Below are 21,877 nucleotides of genomic sequence, written 5' to 3'. Positions count from 1 at the left end.
AGAGAGAGAAGAGGAAGCTCTGCAGAACCTCTACACTCATCACTGTTTCTTTGTATATTTAAAGCACATGGAACGTCTAATGAAGGCAGTTGATCACTTTGATTCTCTATTGCTCCGAACATCTGGCTCAAAAACTGTTCTCAAGAGCTGTAGAGGCATCCATCCCACGTGCAGCCCTTATTAGAGGAAGGAGCCTATCTAAAACGGGATTGGGCGTATGTCTGCACAGTGGGGAAAGACGATTCTGCTGTGGATCTGCTTACCTCCCACTGATACAATCATCAGCTACACTTAAAGTAATCGTTGTTATAGTTATTACTTATACTAGTATATCTATTGTTACTGCAATTCTGTATTACCTGTTGTTTACTGTACCTCTCTCTGCCTACATTTCAAGAGAGAGTACAAGCTGCTGCCATCCCGTCGTAGATATACTCTGCCTGTAAGTGCAGGGCCAACAGATTTCAGAACTCATTTGTCCTTGGTACCATCGGTCTCCTCAACAGTATCTCATGATTTTTTTAATTTTGGGGTGCCAGTCAGAGTCAAGTCCGACAAAGAAAAACTAAATGCAAACAAAAAAATAGCCAACCTGCAACAAAATAGGAGCTAAGCAAGAGCAAAAAACAATCAAGCAAAACAATGGGATTTCAAATATATATATTATCACAGGCATCAACACTGCAACAAAATGAATGTGAGCACTGTGTGTGCGTGGTTCACAGTCTCTGTGTGTGACTCACACACAGTATTTTAGTGTTTTTTTCATTTTTGTTTTGTTTTATTCACTGCTGGCTGAAAAGCAAATTGCTCCTCGGGTATAATCAAGTTTACCTTGAACCCTTTATTCTACTTTCTGAGCCCATCCAGTTTCAGAACATGGCTGTTCACCTCAAGTTTGGTTCTGTCCGATATTCTGCCCACTAAAGGCAGTTTTTCATGCCCTCGTTGCGAAGTGCTTTCTCATAAAAAGCTGGTCTAGAATGTGCTTTTTGTTGTAGAATAAAAATGGATTAATTTTACAAAAAAGTTTATTATCTTTAAAATGTTTATACACTCGGTATGACAATGTGCTTACACAATACTTACAGTAAAGTTGGGTGAAACTTACTTTGTACATAGAAAAATAATAACAAAAAAAAAGAAAGAAACATTATAATCTCCCCCACCACTGAAATAAAATAGAGGGCTGTGAGTCAGCTGCAACCCAGGTTTGACTGTCTGATGTGGGAGCTGCATCAGGAGTACTGAGCTGGTGAGGCTGGGTGGGCTCACTGCGCTCCCTGACCCGACTCTCCTGCGTACAGCTTTGGTAATTTTACACATTATTTACACTTTCATGAAATGATAGTCCTTTTACAAAGTATATGCTTATTTAACATCCCCAAAACTATTATTCAATAATATTCACATAAAGCAATGTACATATGTTGGAACTTTGTTTACTGCAATTTGATAGGCTGCAACAAACCGTGACCTAATGCTAATGAAACAACCTCGACAACTGTAGAAATCCTGGCAATTTATTTGTAGCAAGGCCACCCTAGTGTCTCTAACGTCTCACTAGGACATATAAATGATAAAAGAACCAGAACTCACAAGATGTTTAGAAACGGTTAAAACTGCAATGCTCGGTATTATTCCTGTAAGACAAAACAGGGCAGAACAAGTTAGGGGGGGAGGGGGGGGGGGTCGAACAGGAAGTGGGGAAAAATGGATACAAAGCTAAACGGCACATCAAACACAGCATTCAAACCCTGCTCCCGTAATTATACACAAATTGATAAAAGACATGGAAACATAATTTCCTAACACCATTGCCAATCTGCTGGTTATTGGCTGATCCCGAAGTGTGTGTGTGAAGTGTGTTACGAGTAAAAAGCTCATCTCGCTGAGGGCATATTAGTTGAAGCAGGAGACTTGGAAAATCTAGGAATTTCCATAAAGGATGTCACGCTGACCTCAGCCTACATCATGCATTCATAAAACAACGGAGGCTTCAACGTCTTGTGGTTAAGAAGGCAGGGGTTTGAGGAGTGGAAGCTTGGACCTCCACAGCCCAGTTAAAAGCAGCACCAGATACAGAATCAGTGACAGGGGGTGGAAGCGTGCACAAGAAAAAGGAAGTGAAGGGGGGGAAGGTCATGGATCCATTTGAACAAAAAGAGAGGAAACAAAAACACAACCTGATAAATTGATACCAAAAGCTGATTCCTTCGAGTAATCCTCATTCAGAGCTAGAAGAGATTAAAAAGTGGAATTGAGGTTACCATTCCTGGAACATGTAAGAGCCATAAATGGAGAAAAAAAAGCTTAAAATCAAACTGTCAGTGAAAACATAAGTCTCTGTAGCACCCCTCAGTGTCATCCTTCAAAAGCACTGCACCCACTGCACCTGGAGTTTTGGGTCGTTCAGAGCCACACGAGTCTCTGACTGTCTCCTCAGCTTTTGGGCTTCTTCTCGATCCACAGGGCCTGAAGGCTTCTTGGGCAGCAGCAGTGCAATTTTCAGTCATAAATGTGCATCACAAAAACGACTTTGCGGGTTCAGGTTGGCCAGTGTGGACAACAAGGAGTGACTGGAAAGGCAAATCTGTGCTTCTCTCACATTAGTTCAGAGTGAGTCTGAGGCCTTTGAGGCTAGTACACCTCAGTGTCCTCCTTCGGCCTGTACACGGAGCCAAATCGCTGCATGTACTTCTTGATGTACTCCTTGGTCTTGTGCTTCACATTTTCATTACACTCAAGATCCTCAGGATTCGTGCAAGCTTTCAGCTCCTTGTTCATGACTCCGTGAGTTAGCTAGGAGAATGGGCAGAGTTGAGGAAACAGGAAGACGGTTATTGTCACTGGAGAACAGTAAATTATTAAATTAAAATGAATATCTCTGAGTTGGTGAATTCATTTTAAGATAGTGACTTTGTCCTTTATAATTTGACACAATGAAACATCTCGTCTACTATTAATTACGTCCATGTCCTCACTGTCCTGGTATGTCCCAGTGGCACTCACTGTAAACCACTCCCTACATAAACAAGTCACTGACCCACCAGCACAGTGGAAAAACAGAATCCTGCCCTTTGAAGACAATCCGCTTGAAAAGTACTTTTAGAAAGGAATTAGTGAAATAAGAGAGAAAAGAGTCGTTTACATGTAAAATGTCTATTTCTCCTCCAGAGGCACGATGCTAAAACATTTGGCTGGGGAACGAGATCGTGGGAGCTCAACTGTTTTGTTCTGGTTTGAGGGTAACTTCAAAAATGTTTCCTTTTAAGTTAAAAGCTGACCAATGCTTTCATTGTGTTCCAACCACACAGAGGCTGGAGAAAAGCTTCAAAGCTTTCCTGCATTAATAGAGGTTCTGACTGTGTGTATGAACAGTGCATAGCTTAATCTTACCTTTCTAGCCAGGTGTTTGAAGTCTTCTGTGTTGACGATGCGTCCTAATTTACAGTCTGGCTTTCGATAAGGATTTAGACACGTCACGATGAACTGGGACATCTGAGCAAAACAAAAACGTGCATATAAAGACTGTCAAATGTCAAAACAAATGAAAACTTGCATGACTGGCTGGAAGGCGTACACTTCAACGGAAGTACAGGTGTGAAGGCTTTGCAGCAATGTCATATAACTCCAGATGTTTTTTTGCAAACACTGTTGACTCTGTGGACTCACCTCTTTGCGAAATGTCTCTTTACTTTTTTTTGCCAGTTCACTGGAGGTGTCTGCTTCAGCTGTCTTTGTGGAGAACTGTAATCAATGAACAGAAATAACATAATCAAACATTTCACCTTAGTTTTTGAACCTGTAACTTATCACAAATTCTTCTGTGTTTGACGTTCCTTAGCTGTATGTTAGAGTATGTGGCAGTATTACCGCCTCTTTCATAACATAACATAATTCAACAGAGAAAGTTTTGATTGATAAACTCAGCGCCCCGTCTGCATCGGCTTAAACAAACCAAAGGGAAATTGCAGCAAAACGGTAGCTATCAGGGTCAGAGGTGCGTCAAACAGCACCTGCTTGCCAGCTACTTGACACATAGCGGGGATATCCTGGCAGGATGCTGCCTCTCCGGCCACAGCCTTGAACAACATGGGCAGGCAGACAACAGCTGACTGCCCATACCCACAACAGAGCGGTGAAGATCAAACACAACACACAAAGGATTTACATAAACACAGTGTTCGAAAAACAGTGATATCGGACACTTTACAAGTGCAGGGCATGTGTTGTAGTAATACTGATCGTGAACACCAACACAGTATGAACACATGATCGGAAATAGTGCATGACCATGTAGCTGTTCTTGGCGGGAAACGCTGCATGAAAAATATGCAATGTTTCCCCACTCAGTTTTTTATTGCTTTTTCAATTCTGTTCCATCTTTTAACAGAGAAAAAAGGGACACTCCCAGATGGTTTCTATTATCCTTAAAAGTCAGGGAAAAATGTAGAGGGGAAAACAACCGAGGCAGAGGGAGAAGAGATGAGCTGAGCAAACTATGGCCTTGAGGCAGAGGGACAGACAGCTGAGCAGGGGGTGGGGGGCAGTGGATTCTTTCCTTTTAATCCTCGTCTCCATGTAGATTCTGATGAAGCCATTTTATGAGAAGGAGGAGGAGTCATTGGTGAGGTCATAATACTCTGTAAATATGGTGTCCTGCTGAGGTTTTTTTTCTTTCTAAGACAGCTGAAAATAATCACCGCTGTAGCATCTTCCATTTCCTCAAGGAACAAACACTGTAATCATGTTTTGCACCCAACAAAAAAACTTCCTGGGAACCGAATGAAGAGGTGAAGAAGATAGTTTCTCGTAACCCAAATGAAAGAACATTGAATATTATCACTCTTAACTCTTGATTCCTTTATATGCTTCAAGCAAAAGTCCAGCACACAACTACTACACATATTTTATACTTTATAGTATAATTTCAGAGTAAAGCTCACCTTGGAGGGATTTTCATCATAGGTGGGTGTTCCAAGGTCCATCTCAGACTCATGGTCCACGCTAGTGTTATCACTGCTTCCTTCCCAGGTCGGAGGGTCCCACTGTGTTTGCCTAATGCACAGAGGGAAGAAATCTCAGAATAATGTGCAAGGGTTTTCTAGAGTTCAGGATATGCTTTATATACAACACAGCAAGCAGTACCAACCTTGTCACAATATGGTAGTAGTAAATCTTGCCCTCGGGGTCTCGAGCAACTTTCCAGTTTGGAGGTAGGACGATAGTTTTGGGTTTTGGGGGGGAGGGAGGAGGCAGGTCTATCACATTGTTGGGAACAATCATTTCCTGGAGAGAAGAAGAAATAGAAAGTAAGTATTAGCAATAAATCCATGTAGCTTTTGTACCTAGAACTTGGCTTTGTTATTTTCTTTTCGTGGAGAAAGAAACTAATTCACTAAAAATGCTTTTTTTTAAAGCAGCTGTTGTTGTGAGTCATTCATGTTGCATTTAGAGTTTTAACAGATGGAGACCATCAAGTCATTTCCTCTGATTGTTTCAAGTAGAATGAAATTTCAAACAACTGATTTGTCACTGGACCAGCACAATGCAGCCCCAAAGACTTGTATAATTTTAAAATATACTACCACCTTGTGGCCATACTATGACCTAAAGTTGCTTCATATCAGGTAGAGCACGGTTCTTCAAAGGGCAAATAGTGGAAATTCAAAATGCCTGTTGAATCCACTGAAACAGTCAATCTTTTATGTTTACTCATACAGTTAAAAAATGCTAAAATGTGAGCATTCTTCCTTTTTTACTGGGGGTGCAACCTGCCACAAATCCCACGGTTCGGATTTTAAAAATAGATATACGGTAGTATTTTGAAATCTGAGAATTAATATAGAAAGCTGCCTCATTTTAATAAACATTTTTGTTAACCCTCAACAAAATACATCAACATTACAAACACAGAATAGTTATCTTTCTGTGAATAACAAGTTTGTTGTAATCTACAAAAACAAGTTGTTTTTTTTCCTTAGTTGAGCATATACAAACTTGAACATGTAGCATAATGCAACAATTGATGTGTGGGTTTGCAGAGGCAGCTCCAGAAGTGGGGGTTGTGTGAGACAAAACAAAGGGGAAGTGTGTGTTAAGGAAGTGTATCTTTAGTTCTTTGGCTGAATACAACACTTATGATGTTTTTTGGCTAAGTTAACAGCTACAGACTACGACAGACTGCAGGATAACTTCACAAACATTAAGGGACTGACTTTTGTTACATGCAAACACCAATTGATAACTGCATGATAAATACAGACATGGTGAGAAAAATTTGAAGAATATCAACAAAAATACAAAAATATCTGAATGAAATTCTGCAAAAAACAAGCACTACTTTAACACTGCCATCTTTTCACCAAGGCTCTGCACAGAAATTGAGCGGCAGTACACTTAATTTACACCATGATGATGAATTTTCCATCAATGGCAAATCACATGCAATCCAAAACGTGGGGGTTGATCTGAAAGGACAAACTGTGACCCATTGCACCACTACTTCTTTCCCTCCTTAAAAAGTATCATTTTGCTGGAGACACTGGATAGTGTGTACGTGTTACCTGTTGTACAGTTTGAGATGTGACAATGGTGGTAACCGTGCCTCCCTGCTGCACCACCACTCCTTGCTGATGACCAGGATACACAGGCTGGCCGTGCAGGTAGCTGGCGGTTGGTTCAGTGTATGCCTTATGAAACACAAAGTACAATAATTTTGTTATTTTTAAATGATGAAGTAATTTTAAAATTCTGTTAAACTGAGCAGTCGTTTCTTAAATGTTCTTTAAGTAGAACCTCATCATATGTCAATCAGGTTTCTATACCAAAGTGGAATGAATAAATTGTTTGGCTTTCCAGCGTGGTACCTTACCTGTATAACGGGAGTGTTTGCCTGAGGGTAGGCGGTGGGGATGCTGTATATGGTTTGGCATGGCTGGCCCTGGTAATAGATGGCTGTCTGTGTCTGGGCCTGTGGTGGGGCTGTGGCATACTGCTGTGCAGGCTGCGTCTGCACCGTCACTGCCTGCTGAGTGCTGGGATCCCACAGAGTGGTGTAGCTCTGAGTGGCCGCCTGGGCAGGTACAGAGAGGACAGCTACACCGGCTTCCTGGGTTCCTACAGCTGGCTGGGCGTACTGTTGGGGGTCTCCAGCGGTGAGGTTAGTGGTAGTGATGTGCTGAGAAAGAGTAGGGACTGGAGCGGTCTGGGAAGTAGGGGATGGAGAGGTTAGTCCGAGGTCTGAGATAAGACGCTGGGGAGGCGTCTGTTCATAGTTTATGCTGGGATCAACAGCAGGGGTAGGCAACAGTACTTTGCCTGCGTTGGGGTTGGAGGGATCCACAAAGGTCTGGATGGGATATCCAGGAGGGTAGGTGATGAAGCCAGGGCTGGAACCATAAGCCAGAGCAGGGTCATAGGCCAAAGTCTGAAGCTGCTGCTGCTGCTGCTGCTGCTGCTGCTGCTGCTGCTGCTGTTGAAGCTGTTGTTGCTTCTGGGCTTCCCGCTGAGCAACCTCCTGCTCAAACAGCTTTCTGCGCTCTTCTGTGGACAGTTTGTTACGCTCCTTGCCACCAACTCCCCTTGGGGTCTTGTTGTTAGATGGATCAAACCTTAAAAACCAGACAACAGTTGGATTCCAAAACTTGTACAGCTTTGAGTCCATGACTCAAAGCTGTACAAAGACTACACTACACATGGAAGACAATCTGAAACGTTTTTCCAGTCACAAGCTTTCTTACCGTTCCTCAGTGCGTCGGCTCCTCTCGTAGGATGAGGGTGGTGGTGATGCTGAGCGTCTCCTTCGTCTTTCGGTGCTGCGCGGAGTTTTGTCAGAGCCTCGATCACGCTCTCTGTCACGCTCTCTGTCTCTGTCTCGATCTCTATCGCGTTCTCTGTCGCGTTCTCTGTCGCGATCTCTGTCGCGATCTCTGTCACGATCTCTGTCCCTGTCCCTCTCTCTGTCCTTGTCCCTCTCTCTGTCCCTCTCCCTTTCCCAGTCTCGTTCCCTGTCTCTGTCATAATCTCGGTCTCGTTCCCTCTCCTTGTCTCGCTCCCTCTCTCGTTCTCGACTACCAGAAGCTCTGCGTGGAGTCAAAGCTGTGTCACGATCTCTGCTGCGATCTGAGAGAACATTTAATCAGGTAAATCATACTGAAAATACATCTAATAGATACACCTTTGTTTTTGATTTTATTACTAAACTCACCGTTTGCTTCCTTTTCCACTTGACTCTTCTTTGGTATTCTGTACACCTCCTGAAAGGACAAGAACAACTGTATAACAACAGTTATATCCAAACAGATACCACCCCCCCGTCTGACAGGGATAGTCTCCCGCTGTGAGGTGCATATATGAACAGCCAGGTCAAGAGAATATCCGGAGCAGTCCTACTGAAATTATCTAGATATTTTCAGGAGTGCATATGTGACAACAGCTTTAAAGATTAATAGGCTTCTTTCAACTTTTCATGCACGCTTTACAATGTCTACCTTTAAAAGTGAATCTTTTTGAGCTCACCTTCAGGTCCTTCCAGCTGTCCAGAAGTCTGGCAGCCATGCCACTAATGTCCAAAGCACTGAGTTGGGTCTCCTGACTCCTGTCACTCTCAACATCTGAGACACCCTCCTCTTCATCCTGAGAGGGGGTTCCTATCACTGGCGGGTCCACAGGGGGTGCTGTGATCTCAGAGGGCATACTGACTTCAGTGGTGTCAGAGTTTGGGGCAGCTTCAAGGATGGATTCACCAGGTTTTACCTCACTGACAGGAGGAGGAGGAGGAGGAGGAGGAGGAGGGGGTGGAGGAGGATTCTCAGTCTCTTGTGTGTTTGCCTGGGCTTCTTCACTCTCTTGGGGCTGCTCAGGTGGAGGATCTGTTACATCTGTTATGACAAACTCGCTCTCTGGCTCCTGAACTTTAACATCAGGCTGTTCTTCTTCCAGTTCAGCTTTTTCTGTCACTACCTGACTGGTCTGCTCCTCCTGGCTTTCCTGTTCTTCACTTGGCTCTTTATGCCCTTCAAGTTCTTCTGTCTGACCCTCACTGGTGTCCTCTTGTACCTCAGTTTCCTTCTCCGAATCCACCTCCATTTTTTCTTCATCCTCGTCAGTTTGAGGTTGATGTGGAGTGCTTGAATTTGTCACTGCGTCCTCCTGTTTCTCCTCTTTCACAGTCTCTTCCATTGAAGCTTTCTCTGGATCTTCAGCCGCACACCCCGGGTCTGCCTTCACCTGTTTGCCGTCATGTGAGGATTCATCTTCTTCTTCATCATCATCATCCTCATCTTCCTCCTTCCCGTCAGATGCTTTGCTAGCGTCGGATAGTGCGCTGTCCAGACTGTTTTCACTGATGATTTTAAGGCGGCGGTACACAGCAGGTTTGGAGGAGTCGCCTTCCATTTCTGTTCCCAGTTTGGAGGAACCATCAGGAGTGTTGAGTGGGGTTTGAGCTCGGGAGGTGTTTTCGCTGGAGTAACCGTCCATCTCAGTCGGCTGAGAGTGACTTTTTGTCTGGGCCCATCGCTGGATGAAGGTTAGGACTCTGCTCTCCTCTAGCATGTTCTTGGTAGAGATAGGCAGCACTGCCAAGGTCTTCATAATCTGTAAATAAAAATAATAATATCAGTGAACACACAGTGGCTGAAGAGGCTCTGGAAATGTTCAACTGCCAAGTAACTTAAGCAGACACCATTATGAATATTATAAAACAAAGTTTATGACTTGTTCACCTCTAACTGCAGCTTGTTGTTATTAGCACTGTTCCCTTTAGCTTCAGAAATCTCCACCATGAAGATCCACAGCAAAGACAACCCATGATGGTCCAGGAACTGCTTCAGGCATGTTGGATTTTGAGTATCCTGTGAGTATCACAAAAATATAATGAAATGCCCTGCATGATAAAAACAACCATCAACAACATAAACTAGGCATAAACCAGTTAGGTCATACTTGTATGAGCTTAAGGCAGATGAGTTTCTGCTCCATGGTTTCTACTCGGACCATCAGTCTGCAGAGAGACACCACCTGCTTCTCATCGTACAGGCCTTCTCCATTCTCCAGTAACGCCTCCAGCTCCTCATCAACCTGAGAAAGGTCAAAGTGATGATATCATCAAATAGGACACCCTTGTCCATGAGAAACTGGTGCAGAGACATTTTTGGCTGTACACTTTAAATACAGAGCTAACACTGGTGCAATATATATTTTTTATTATTTAGTTGTAGTGATTCTCATGAGGAGGTGTAGCTACATTGACATTACTGCCAGTTGGGTGTAATCAATGACAAGACACAGTTTCAAACAGGGCAGAGACGACTGACCGTGGTGAGAGCGCTCTTTCGACTGCGGTCTTTCTTCATCTTCCCCCCAGCTGCCCGAACACTAACTCTGTTCTCCCCACCCAGGAAGCCTCTGCAGCTGGCTGCCCCACAGAAGCATTTCTGTGCTTCTTTGCTGTAGAAAGAGTTTAAACAAAGGTTAAATCACTATTGCTAAACCATCACTGAGAAGATTGAACAACCACTTATTAAAAACCTATCTATACCACCAATAATATAAAACTGGTTTTAGAACAAACTTAGATTGCTCAAAATACTCAGAAAGTGTGGAGGAAAACTCCAGTGAAACGTTACCCGTATCTCTGAAACTGGTAATCAAACGTCAGCTCAGTTCCGGCAGTGACAGCCTTGGTGGTGAAGAAACCAACTCTAAGCTGGCCATTGACGGTCCACTGAAGTGGGATAAAAATCATCATCAGGTGAGTCAGAGTTTCGGGAAGGTAACCTGAAAGAGTGTTACTTGTTTCTATTCTTTGACACTGTACCTTTTGGGTCTCACAGTTAGGCTCGCAGCTATGGTTCATAAACCGGGAGCAATTACCCTTCAGTGTTGCATCAATGATCTGTAGAAACACAATCCAATGTTACCTATATTGCAGGTCACTAAGCTAAATCATTAAACCACATCACCATTTTAACATTAACATTGATTAGAACGGGTCTCATTATAACTTACCTCGTTGTTTTTCAGAGACATGAAGTAGTAGTGGATGTTCTTATTGCGAGCATATTCTTTCACCCTTGTTTTAAACTCCTTGTGGTCTAATACCTCCCCGCAGTATTCCAGCACAAAAGTGTTTCTGAAATAAATAAGAAAACAAAATCAAACATCTCAAAACCTTTAAGAATATCAATCAACTGAATCAGAAAGACCAACTCCAGTGACACATTGGCTTTCAGACAGTGTTTCAGTAATTCACAAAAATAGCACACATTTTTTCTTTGGAATATCTTATTGAGGTATTCTGTGCACATCATGGAAATGCAAAATTACCTTAATAATTAATAACCTTGTTAATATACAATTATTTAAAATGCTACCAAAACCTTTTTAACTGTCATACTGAAAGCTATGAAGAGTCTTACGCAATCAGGTCCTTAGCTGCCCTGAGTCCCCATCCCTTGTCTTCTGTGAGGATAACATCGAAATCTGCATGTTGTTTCATTTGAAAACGTCGATTAGAGCAGTAGACTCCATTCAGGCACCTTGAAGAGCTGAAAAAATAAAGTTAAAAATATTGTGAACTTGTAAATAATAACATCCTTTTAAAAAAAAAAAAAAAATAATAAGAGATTAAAAATCTTTAATCTTTTAGACTTTTCTAAATGTGGATGATAATCAGCATAATAAATATTGACACAAATTCAAGCTGCTATTATGCACACAGTAACCAGTAAGCATATTCTGGTGCAGCTTTCATGTTGCTAAAGAATGAAAATGATTTTAAGTCTAGATGATCACCATTTGAACAGCTTTCAACACCTTTCTCCATTAGAGCCTGGCTCAGACTGCAAGATAATCGGGTCAATTTGAGGTTTCCCCCTCTCAAGACAATCATGGGGTGTTCCCAACCTGAGGCTTCACCGAAACCATTTATCTCCCCAGATTGCCTTGTAGTACGAGTGATATAAAGATCAAATCTTAACATCCCTGATCTGCTAGAAGACGCCCGGATTTATATCAAATAGATTTAATATTTAATATTTAAAATTTTGACTATAACATCGCTTAAGGGTCTGAAATAAGTCGTGTGTGACTAAAATAATGTCGAGAGACAGGGGAGAACAGTAAGAGGTTTCCTGCACAAAGCATTTTAATTGCAATTGAACGACCAGCTCCGTTGTTTACAAGAGGTCCAGTGAAGTGGTGCGTTCCTCCGCCGACATGATAATCTTAGTAATGCCTGTAGTATGTGATGTGCCATTGTTTCATAACTTGTAGTGTTTGCATGCTTGAGATTATAAAGAAGAGTATCCGTAAAGATTCTCCTTATTCGTGTGACGCTACCCGATTTCAAAATCGGTTATACTTTTAAAACTCTTGTAGTCTGAGCCAGGTTCAACTGTGCAATACATTGAACATGAAGTAGTCAAATGGTTTTCTGGAAAACCTTAAAGTGTTTTCTTTTTTTTCTTTTTTTTTAAAGACAGTGTTCTTACAGTTTCTCAGTATTATCTATAACATTCAACTCACCACTCAATCATCAGCAACCGGTTCAAGCAGTCTTCCCCACATGCAAATACTCCTCTTGAACGCTCCTCTCTGGGCAGAACTGGGCACTCGCATTGCATTCTCTTTATATCTCGATGAGACTTGCTCTTCTTTCTACAAAAGAAATGTATGACTTTTATGCTCCAGCTTGAAACTATCGTAAAAAATAAAATGATTAGCTTCAGCTTCAACAACACCTTACCTCTCAGTCAGGTACAGGTTCTCCTCAATCAAGTCAAAGTAAGGGGGCATCTTCTTAGTCTTAGCATAGTCTTTCCATTTATTGGCGTCTTTAAAGTCTTGCAGAGTGAGTGTTGGACGCTGCACTTCCACTTTGAAAGGACTTTCCTTGGTGACATCAGGATCTCCAAGACACTCTCTCTTGCCAGCAGGCCCAGCCTCTGCCTCGTTGTCTGAATCTGACTCAATCTCTGGACGCCTTTTCTTGGGAGGTCCGCGGCCTCTATGAGGTCTGAAAAAGTCTTCTCTCGGAGGGTCAGGCACTGCAGAGCCTCTGCTGTTGCTGCTTATTTCATGGCCTTGAACAAAGCTTGATGATCCTGGAGTGTTCAGTCCACTGCATTCAACAGCTGTTTCAGTAAGATTTGACAGTTTATCTGCGCTGTAATCGTCATGGTCATTGGTTAGGGAGTCAGGGTGGATTTCACATGCAGGTTCCTGATGAACAAGGAGGTAGGGTTTTCGGCTAATATGCATATTTGTGGATTCTTGGTTCCAGGAGGGATTACTCTGACTGTACCCATGCTCCTCGGGAGAGGTTCCTGTTGGTTTAGTGTTAGGTAACTGAGGCCCATGACTGCTATCAGGCTGCTGGTATGTACTACTGGGCTGTTCCAATTGTGAAAAATCCCAACCTAGGTTAAATCCATTTCTATCATTGATATTATCAGCACTGGAGAAATCATTATGTTGGTAATGGGAGAACATTCTTTCACCTCTACTTCTGACAGTATGCTGTGTGTGCGCATCCTCATACTGCCTCACATTTTCAAGATTTTGGGCAAGATCTGCGGTGTTTCCATGGGCAACGATTTGACCTGCTGTACAAGGTTGGACTCTGATGGAGCTGGAACCCTCTGAGTGACTGGTGCTATCAATCATATTACTCTGGGATTGACACAACATAGTGTTATTGCAAGAATTGTTCACACCAGCACATGGACCCTCCTGCCTTTGTTTTGGGACTTCACTGATGTCCAGGTCAGCTGTAATATTAGCATTCTGAAGTTCTGAACTATTCCTTGGAGTGCATGGTGAAGCTCCTGTGTCCTGTGCATCCATTGTAAGTGACGAATTCTTCGGCACCACCACCACAGAGTGCAATCGTTTTACAGCCTCGCCGCAATCTGAGTCATACTCTGAGTTGTCACTATCACTGGCCTCACTCTGTCCTAATGTATCCTGATTAAGTGGTGCTCTCTTACTTAATTTGCTCTTGTGAGCACTGATCTTAGAAGTTTCTTCATGACCATCGCCATTCCAGCTTTGCATCTTTGAAGCTATGAGGGTCTGTGATGGATCATTGATGTGCAGAGGCTTGTCTGTGTTTGTTTGTTGAGAGTCCCTCTGTTTTAAGTCACACTGGTCAGCGCTGGTGCTCGCTTGTGAAGGCTCACTTTGGTCTTTGTATTTTTCAGTCACAGATGTTCTGTCAGAAAATAAGTCTTGCTTAGAGATCCCCATCTGCCTCCCTGGTTTGGAATGTGTTTCAGCTTCTTGCTGATTAATATCTTTAACTTCAGAGTCTTGTTGGCTATTGTCTTTCAAAACCTCTATCTTTTTGACAGAGACCAATTTTTTAGGTTTACTCTCTGCACAAAGTGTCCTTTGTAAGTTATCATTCTCTGAAGTGTCCTGCCCAACAATATCCCATCTGGACTTTTTGTTACTACTGATACTCTTTTTAACAGTATCTGTATTTTGCTGTGCGAGTGTCAGCTGATTCTCAGAATCAGGGCATGATGTATCAGAACAGAGTGGTGCAATTGTGCCACATTGCTGGTTGATGACCATAGCTGTTTTGAGCTCATCAATTTCCGATTCTGTGTTTTGCTGGACATCTTGTGTTTCAAGTAAGGACTGTGGTGAACAGTCAACATCTTTCTTGCCCTGGCTACATATTACACTTTCATTACTACTACTTGAATTTAGTACAGCTGCAAATGATTTCACATGTGATAGGTTATTAGAAGAAAGGCTTTCCTTCACATTAGTCAAGTTCTCCAGGCTAGCATTTACATGCTTCAGGCTTTCACTTGGGGATATAGCAGAGGCATTATCTGTCTCAACTTCATGACCTGCTTTTGTTTCGTTTCTCTCAGATGACAAACTCTTGTCAGTGCATGAGATGATATCAATAGAATCTTGATTACTATGTTCATTTCCACCTGGTTGGGAATCTACTTTTTCTTTTTTAATCAGAAAACAAAGTTCTGGGGGGTTTTCCTTTGACAGTGCTTTGTCAGGGCTTTGAAATGTGTCACTTGATTGCCTATCATTTCCACTGGATTTCATGGATGATCTAGAAGGAGTAATTTGCTTTAATTCTGACCTGCTGTTGTTCTTTTGACAGTTTGTAGATTTTTCCTCAGAGCCAGAGCTTTTGTCAGAGGCTTGTGGTTTTCCTCTATGATCAGCTTCAGAGTCACTTGAGCTGCTTTTTTGGCGTTTCTCATATGATTGAGAATGGCTATGTGTACTGGAAGATGAAGATTTACTGTTGGTCTCTGACTTGTTATGCAAGCTTGATTTACGGTAACTGGAGTCCAAGTCAGGAGAGCACTTGCGTTGGGAATCAGAGTCTGACAGTCGCTTTGAAGTTCTTTCAGACTTTGATGAATGTGATTTTTTATCCAACTCTGAAAAATGAGGAGAATCTGAAGATTTAGAGGCCTTTTCAGATTTTGTGTAGGAAGATGATTTTGACTCTTTATATGAGCTTGCATGCACTGATGATCTACTCGATTCACTTGTCCTTGTTCTTGTCTTCCTGTGGTCATCCTCAGAGTCGGAACTGTCCCGAGTTTTGTCTCGAGAACGAGAACGTCTTCTCTCTCTGCGCGGAGAACTCCTATATGATCTCCTATCAGAATCATGATAGTATGACCTATCGGAGCGGGATCCTCTGTCGCCTCGAGATCTCTCTGATCTGGAGTGAGATGAACTTGTTCGAGACCCTCTAGATCGGGATCGTGACCTGGACCTGGACCTTCTGCGATCTTTGTCGGATCTGGATGAACGCGATGATGTGTGTCTAGAATCTCGGTCTGATTTCGAGTAACTAGAAGACCTTTCATGATTCTCTGAACGCTTTGAGGAACTTTTTTCTTTTTCCTCCACATATGAACCAGAGGAAGACTTTTTTACCTCCTTGCTTCTGCTCTCAGAGTTTGTTTTACTTTTGGAGTCAACTGATCTGCGACTGGAAGACATCTGGACTGAATCTCCATCTGACTCTGAGCCAGGTGGCGCGCTATCAGATTGGGACCTGGTTGTCCTATTGTATACCTTACCGTCCTGCTCAGCACTGCTGGAACTCTCCACATCTTTTCCTGAGGAAGCAACTGGCTTCTTGAGGCTTGGAGTAACTCTTGCCTCAGAGGTTTCAATTTTAGCATTCTCTGAGGGGCAGACACTGATGGCATTCTGAGGCTGGGGTGTTGGGAATTCAGTTGCACTCAAAATTGTTGATTTCTGTAGAACCATCAAGTCGGATGAGTGCGGCTCATCTGGCACAGCAGAAGTTGGTTTCTCTTCAGTCACAGAGACACTAAGAATTTGCTTCTTGAAATGCATCTTAGATAAGTCTGTTTTCATTTTAGTAGCTGAGGAGACTGGTGTTTGAGAAGGTGTCTCTGCTGTTGAAATTGGCACCATGGGTGTCTGCTCAGCTGTACTCTGCCCTTCTTCGTCTGAGGTCAACTGGGACAAGGCAAGGTGAGGTTCAGCAACAGACTTGTCAGGGCTGGTGGGGATAAAGAACAGGCTCTGCAGGGGCTTCTTGGTCGGTGCGAAGCTAAAGGACACTTTCTGACGACCCTGGTCTTCCAGGTTGACCTTCATCTTGGTCCCTTTAGGCAGAAGATGGTTGGATAGCATGACTCTGGGAGACAGGCTTTTTATTAGAGCTGCCTTGGATAGGCCCTCCACCTTCACCTGCAATAAAAGAGAAGGCTAAAATTAACCTGGAATCTGTTTTTCCCCATCATGACAGCAGTTGTAACAAACCCACAAAAGCAAATATTCATACTTATCAACTTTTGGTTTGACACTTACTGAGGCCCCACTCCCCTCCTCTCTGTGGTTACATCATGTGAGCAAAAAAAAGCAGAGGAAAGATGGAAATGAAGTTACACAGTTCATGCAGCAATATGCAACTTCAGGATTATCAGGGGGTACATAAGAAACTTAAATTTCAAGGTGACCTTGCATAATATGAATTAGTCCCTTAACAACTTGTTTTGACTGTAACTGATTTTGAGGCTTTAAACTATAACATATCTGTAATTCTCAGTGTCTACTGCTCTACATTCGCTTTTTCTAGGTCTTTAAGAGCAAGACATAGATCGTAATATTAACAAGCATACATAGCATTTGTCTGAAATGTTGGAGCAAATTAAAACTGATATATATATATATATATATATATATATTATTAGGGCAGCTGTTGTGTAGTGGTAGAGTCAGTCATCTATCAACTGGAAGGTTGGGGGTTCGATCCCCAGCCTCTGCAGACACATGTTGATGTGTCTTTGGGAAAGACACTTAACCCCAAGTTGCTCCCACTGCTTTGTCGGTGGCGTGTGAATGTGTATGAATGGGATGAGTTAAAAAAGATGGACACTTTCAATCGCAGCCTCTGCCATCAGTGTGTGAATGGGTAGGTATGATCTGCTGTTAAAAAGCACTTTGACTAGTCAAAAGAATAGAAAAGCACTTATAAGCTCATGTCCATTAACCATATAAACAATGCACTTTGAATGAAAACTCTAATGTTTTTCTGTTTATAATTCATGTTCACAGAGAGGAAAAATTGGAAAAAGCTGACTTGGGAGAACACAAGTTAATTCCATATATAATATATTTTTGGGCACATTCTGCTGGATAGAGAAACAAATTTGTAGGGTAACTGATGGATGTTATCCCTGAGACCTTGTACATTGGCATAATAATGGCCTATACTTTATTCTGATTTTTTTAATTAATGGAATAGCTAGCTAAAGAGATTAAGGACCAAAGTGAATTGATGAAATAATAAAACAATGTTACAGATCTATATAAAAAATGAAAGTGTGCATTTACATAATGCATTTCTTGCTTTATAATGACGGATTACCGTAATAAAAATAAAATAAAAAATCCATATTGCAAATAAAAAGGAATATAAATATCTGGATGTTTTTTAAACACTTAAGACACGGTTTATGATTGTGACTATGTTCTCCCCCAAAGCCTTACGGTCAAGTGTTTTTTGTTCTATGGACAGTGCAAAATAATAGTGAAGGAGGACAAATGTGATCAAACATCTTAAGATATGTTCTTTTAGGAGACAACACGCACATTAAGACATTTGAGGACATTTGTTTGGCTTGGAGCACTTTCTTGTTGTCTCCTGTGTCATATGTCACATCACAATCATTTGACAACAGTCTTGATTCATTTTCTACTTAATTCAGAATTTGATTTTTGTCTGTCAGGAATATAGCAACAGTTTAGCCCATACCACCAGACCAAAAATTGGTGCATCGTTGTTCAACATGTGGGCTGCCCTTTTCACGTTACAGCTATATCAACACCACTATTCTTATTCAAATCTTGCTTTTACTTTACTTAATTGATGGTATAGTATCATTTTTATCTTTGTCTTATTCTTACGATGGGTTACTTTATCTTGTTTGTTTACGAAGGGCTTTTCTCTTTAGTATTGAGCACTGTTGTCACTTTATCATGTTTTGTCCTGTCCTGTCGTTTGTGTTTAAAAGGAGGCCGACTCACACATTTCAAACCAAATCTACCGACGGGTACCAATAAAGTTACCTTACCTTAAGAAACCAAAATTTCAACAAAACAAAATTATACTGTGGAACCAGTATGTCTAGGTAAGCAGAAATGAAGAAAAATAGGTTGTATTTTAATGATCTGTGAGCTCGCCTACAAGCTAATAACATTGTTAATTCACATCATATAGCTTGATTTCATAACAAATAAGAAGCAGAGGAAGAAAATCACACAAAAAAATCAAACAGAGATGTAAGTATATAACATGTAAAGAATACATCCTTTAGTCCTATTAAAGCGTGTGTGTTCATTAGGGTAGGCTCAATATGGGTGCAGGACAATAATTAGGTCATATAATCCTTCAGGATTTCATTTTTCCTTTCTCTGTGACCTTCAAAAGGAAGCATTTCTGCAGTGAAATTCTGCTGTAAAGTAGGGACTATTATAACCAGCTTACACTTTAGAGTTAACCTACAAGATAAAGATGCTCACCCCGCTAGCATTGCTTAAATCTTTACCAAAATTAAAGTAGGGAAATCAAAAATCGAATGCAGTGTTTCATGTTTTGAAATAATAAGCATGGACAAAGTGCAAGCATATGAGAATATGACACCCAATTCCAATACCTCGTTTCAAAACATATTTCAATTAGATCACATTACCAAAACAATCTGTATGACACAATGTAATCTTTCCTACAAATTATATTTTCATTAAAATAATCAAACTACATATATTTTCTTCTTGTACTACAGAAAGCAAAGCTCTAAAAACATTTGGCTGACCCCTTTATCTGAAAGAATCTGAGGATAGTCTCTATCATCTGTCAATATTTGAAAAAAGACCCCAGAACGTTTCGCATAAAGTGGTCTTGTATGTTTAATTACTTTCAGTGCATGAATTACGAGACAGTAGTGTGCCTTGTCTGACCATAATATCACAATATTCTGACAGTAAAAAGGGTTAGTACAGACTGCACTTTGTAACCATACTAAAATAATTTCAAAATGTGTCACTCCAACTACACCAAACAAAACATACACTGTGAGTTGTATAATGTACTGTACCTGATCTCGGACTTCAGCAGAGTGTCCATTGAAAAACTTGTCTAGGATTAGCAGGCCCGAAGTTGCTGCTGGCCAAGAATAATCCAAATCAGAGAAATGAGCCTTCCAAAGTGACGTCACACCTGACAACAAAAGAAGGAAGAGTTGCAGTGAGCTGGGTTTCTTATGTCCGAAACAGTTTACAGTTACTCCGTCAAGCAATTCTGAAAACTAAATCCTGACAACTTAACAATGGCAGAAAATATCAAACTATTGTTTCCCAACAACTTATTATAATCAACAGCATGTCAGTCTGGTTGTGGTCTGTTTGGGTGTAAAATGCTTTGGTATAAACCACTTCTACTGTCCAGGCGTATTCCTGCAGATTCCTATATGTTATCTAGAAACCAGCTGCAAACAGCAAGATCTGCTGTTAGACAAAGAATTAATCTTTCTGCAGCTTACTTGTCTGTTATTCTCTACTGCTCTGGCTTAGAAACAGCAAACACAGAAATAAAAGGTTACATTCACCTGTTTTTTTTAATTTTTTAAATAAACTATCATGGTGGATTACAGGTTAAAGCAGGTCGAGCAGAGAACACTTATCTTATTAATAGACAAGTACAGAGCAAGCAAATGGCCTTGTAAAACAAAGGCTGTCTGTGGAACCAGTATGTCTGTAAACTATGCATCGATACCCTTGTGTAAACAGATGGTGACTGGTTTGAATCAAATTAGAAACCTAAATAAAGCGAGGTGTGAGCGGGAGGAGTGGTACAGCCAAAACATGGCCTTTAAAATGTTGTTTCTAACCTTCCCAACTATGAAAACGAATATACAAAGATGTGTTGCTGACCTGCCAATTTAGTTGAGTTCATAATTAACATTTGCTTACAAGTCAACCTTAAAACATACGTGTAAGTTTACAGCAGGCGACTGAGTTGACATTTACTGAGCTGCTTGATTACGAGGCAGCTTTATTAAGAATATCAAGCAGCTAGCGTGAAGCTAACTGGGTTAAGCTAACGTTAACACAGAGCTTCCGTGGGCCATTTTTTTAAAAGAAAGCGGCAAACTCGTGTTTTTCCTGTGCATCATTTGTTGTCAGAACAGTTGCGCGAATACAATTATGATAAAGTGTTGCGTTTAGCGACGTGTACGGCTTTACAGTAGCGGTACAACCAACACATTTTGTTTGATAACACACGGCTAGCTGTGGAGCGCTACTAGCATCAGGCTAGTTTAAGCTAACTGGAACAGGCTAACGCTGCGGTTCACTTCACGGGCTACTTTATCGCTCACTAATCTGTCTGAAATGCGTGAAGTCCAAAACAACTACGGTTCTCTCCAACCGAGTAGGACGGGAAGCTCGCTCGCTTATTCATTTATCGACTCGGCAACACGTTTTTGTTACAAGTCACGTTGAAGAAAGTGAGTATAATAAGAGTCTCAAGCACCCGGCTTTACTAGCATGCTAGCTCATGTTTTGTGTGTTAGGGAGGCGATTAAAACCATCATAAACTTGTTGTTAAACACAAATTAAATCACGAGGTACTCACTTTACAAAGTGCTTAAGGGCACAGGGTCCCCCCATCCTCGAAATCACCTGTGATCCGCTAAGCCTTAGAGCATCAAGCACCAATATATCCCGACGTCAAATCCATACGGAGCTGTCGGAAATGATGGTCGGCTCCTCTGCTGCTGCGCTGTGGCTTCAGTCCGGGTGCATGTCGCTGCTGTGGAGCTAACATGAGCTCACGTTAGACCAGTTTCAACACACATAAGCCCAAACTAAGCCCAACAAAAGTGTCAGAATTAGTGTCGGACCAGCAAAGTCGTTCTGCTTGTAGGAGTGTGAACATGTCTGAAGAATACCTTTTTTTTTTTATTTTTTTTTTATTATTATTTCCCACACTGTGACTCTCACACTGTGTTCAACAGCGTCACATGATACCGGGGGTTCATAGCTGGCGCGAACACTGGAGCTCACTGTAACCACCACGACTGTAACTAGTGACTCACATGTTAAATAATAATAATAATAATAATCAGATAAGATGTACTTTATTCATCCCAGCAGGGAAATGTAGGTGTTCCAGCAGCCAGGATACATACAAACACACATAACACATATATGCATGCATATATTTTTTTGCATCCCACCCATGGAAAAAAAAGCAAAAAACATGAGCCCACAATACATAGCCAGGGTTAAAAAAAAAAAAAGTGGTATGGATGGTCCATGTGCATAAGTAGCTGTT

At 41.5% G+C, this 21,877-nt stretch overlaps 1 protein-coding gene across 2 annotated transcripts; it reads right to left on the bottom strand.

Moving 5' to 3' along the window:
* Positions 1 to 1,013: 1,013 nt before the first annotated feature.
* On the bottom strand, positions 1,014 to 21,408 carry setd2 (SET domain containing 2, histone lysine methyltransferase). 2 transcript variants are annotated; one of them, XM_020648516.3, is made up of 23 exons: positions 21,176 to 21,408; positions 19,638 to 19,759; positions 16,849 to 16,870; positions 12,755 to 16,728; positions 12,535 to 12,666; positions 11,427 to 11,555; positions 11,017 to 11,140; positions 10,826 to 10,903; positions 10,635 to 10,732; positions 10,323 to 10,455; positions 9,952 to 10,086; positions 9,732 to 9,860; positions 8,524 to 9,603; positions 8,213 to 8,261; positions 7,746 to 8,127; positions 7,319 to 7,616; positions 6,878 to 7,210; positions 6,570 to 6,695; positions 5,156 to 5,292; positions 4,950 to 5,061; positions 3,676 to 3,750; positions 3,400 to 3,501; positions 1,014 to 2,802 (listed from the first exon to the last, which is right to left on the bottom strand). In XM_020648516.3, exons 2-23 carry the CDS (start codon positions 19,664 to 19,666, stop codon positions 2,641 to 2,643), a joined length of 7,839 nt encoding a protein of 2,612 aa, XP_020504172.2. In that variant the 5' UTR covers positions 19,667 to 19,759; positions 21,176 to 21,408; the 3' UTR covers positions 1,014 to 2,640. The 2 variants fall into 2 exon arrangements, with proteins under 2 accessions (XP_020504172.2, XP_020504170.2); XM_020648514.3 differs by having other exon boundaries at positions 6,878 to 7,616; positions 21,176 to 21,407.
* Between the last annotated feature and the right edge of the window lie 469 nt (positions 21,409 to 21,877).

Source organism: Labrus bergylta, chromosome 8, assembly GCF_963930695.1.
Source record: "Labrus bergylta chromosome 8, fLabBer1.1, whole genome shotgun sequence".
In the NCBI taxonomy this organism is placed as follows: domain Eukaryota; kingdom Metazoa; phylum Chordata; class Actinopteri; order Labriformes; family Labridae; genus Labrus; species Labrus bergylta.
This window is presented reverse-complemented; position numbering and strand designations above follow the sequence as displayed.

Bases quoted from the DNA above. Each gene is read 5' to 3' on its own strand.
- setd2 (XM_020648514.3), bottom strand. From the start codon at position 19,666: ATGGACACTCTGCTGAAGTCCGAGATCAG. The intron at 10,904-11,016 runs GTAAGTTATAAT...GTGTTTCTACAG, and splicing joins TGTCTCTGAAAAACAACGAG to ATCATTGATGCAACACTGAA. The intron at 10,456-10,634 runs GTAACGTTTCAC...CTCTTTCTACAG, and splicing joins TACCAGTTTCAGAGATACGG to CAAAGAAGCACAGAAATGCT.